This window comes from Carassius auratus, chromosome 3 (assembly GCF_003368295.1).
Source record: "Carassius auratus strain Wakin chromosome 3, ASM336829v1, whole genome shotgun sequence".
In the NCBI taxonomy this organism is placed as follows: Eukaryota; Metazoa; Chordata; class Actinopteri; order Cypriniformes; family Cyprinidae; genus Carassius; species Carassius auratus.
The window spans coordinates 15,351,163-15,352,806 of NC_039245.1; the positions used below are offsets into that span (position 1 = coordinate 15,351,163).

The 1,644-nt window shown below is 46.9% G+C and overlaps 1 protein-coding gene across 1 annotated transcript; it reads right to left on the reverse strand.

The window, feature by feature from the left end:
- Positions 1-671: 671 nt before the first annotated feature.
- Positions 672-1,431, reverse strand: LOC113055778 (protein FMC1 homolog). Its single transcript, XM_026222138.1, has 2 exons — positions 1,247-1,431; positions 672-969 (listed from the first exon to the last, which is right to left on the reverse strand). Exons 1-2 carry the CDS (start codon positions 1,373-1,375, stop codon positions 763-765), a joined length of 336 nt encoding a protein of 111 aa, XP_026077923.1. The 5' UTR covers positions 1,376-1,431; the 3' UTR covers positions 672-762.
- Positions 1,432-1,644: the final 213 nt, after the last annotated feature.

The window sequence follows — 1,644 nt, forward strand, 5'->3', positions numbered from 1 at the left end:
TGTTAGCGACATGCTAATCATGCTAGCAACATGTTAGTTGCATGCTAATCATGCTAGAAACATGCTAGAGATATGTTAGTAACTTGCTAATCATGCTAGCAACATGGCTAGTCACTTGTTAATTATGCTAGCGACATGCTAGATACCTTGTTAATCATGCTAGTCACTTGCTAATCATGGAAGCAACTTTGCTAATCATGCTAATGATACTTTTTTGTAATGCTAGCAATGTGTTAATCACTGTATTTTTTTAACTAATTAAACTTTTAAATCTTTTTAAACTTTTCACGTTTTCACTTTTCAAACTTTCTGGTCAGGCTTTCTCAAACCAACTTAAAGTTTGTCTTGACAAACTTTTTTATCTAGTTTAATTTGAAAGAAATAAAAATATATACATGATATACTGATCTTCACCTGTAAAGAAGGTACAGTAACACCAGAGACAATTTGAAGTTGAAAAAAAGCATTTTACACAATGTCTGCTGTAAGGTATCAAACCACATGTTGTCAATCATTGCACACTTGAGTTCTCCTGTAACTGAAGAAAGCTCTGTTTATTTAATCTAGGAGCACCCCTAATTTCATCAGTCACTGGAGCGGTGTCTTTCAGAGACTGTGTTCATCCGTGGTTTGTGCTCTGTGTGTGATTCAACAGATTCATGACACACAACTCTGGCTTAAACTCAGTTTATTTGATGAAGAAGCACGGGCAAGATACACACAAACAAACAAACACACATACACACAGTCTATCGGGTGTCTTCAGGTCTCCCAGCCTTTGCCGCCCGGTTGTGTCGGGAGCCGGAGCCCCACGAGTCCCGCCACCTGCTCGAGTGCGCGGTCACCGCCGTGCGCGTGGTAGCGCTCGTGCAGGCGCAGGTGCAGGCGCGTGGACGTCAGCAGACAGAGATACGTGCGCGCCGCGTGAAGAGCGTCCATCCGCGCCCGGCAGAACTGAGCGCCGGTCACCTGAAACACACACACACACACACACACACACACACACACACACAGATCAGTCAGGTGACTGTTCTTATGAGGAAGACCGAGCTCCAGTAAATCGAGCTTAACTTCTGCACCTAAACACGGAGAATAAACAGTATTCTCTTACGATCAAGCCACGAGGAACGTTACAGATAAACTACACGTTAAACATGAGTCCGCTACACGAAGCACACGTATTAGTAAACACGGGCAGAGCGGTGCCTGATGGGATCGCGCTCGTGAGGTGTAACCTTCACATTACCTGGTTCCTCCTGAACTGCTCCAGCACATGTTTATAAACCAGAGTGTTTCTGTAACCGGAGCCTTTAGCGATCCGGATCTCCTTCAGGATCCCGCGACACGCGCGCAGAGGAGAGGTCACGGCCGCCATCACGACAGACAGCACGAGTCGAGCACAGAGACCGAAGCAGTCACACACAGATCGAGTCGAGCACGGAGACCGAAGCAGTCACACACAGATCGAGTCGAGCACAGAGACCGAAGCAGTCACACACAGATCGAGTCGAGCACAGAGACCGAAGCAGTCACACACAGATCGAGTCGAGCACGGAGACCGAAGCAGTCACACACAGATCGAGTCGAGCACAGAGACCGAAGCAGTCACACACAGATCGAGTCGAGCACAGAGACCGAAGCAGT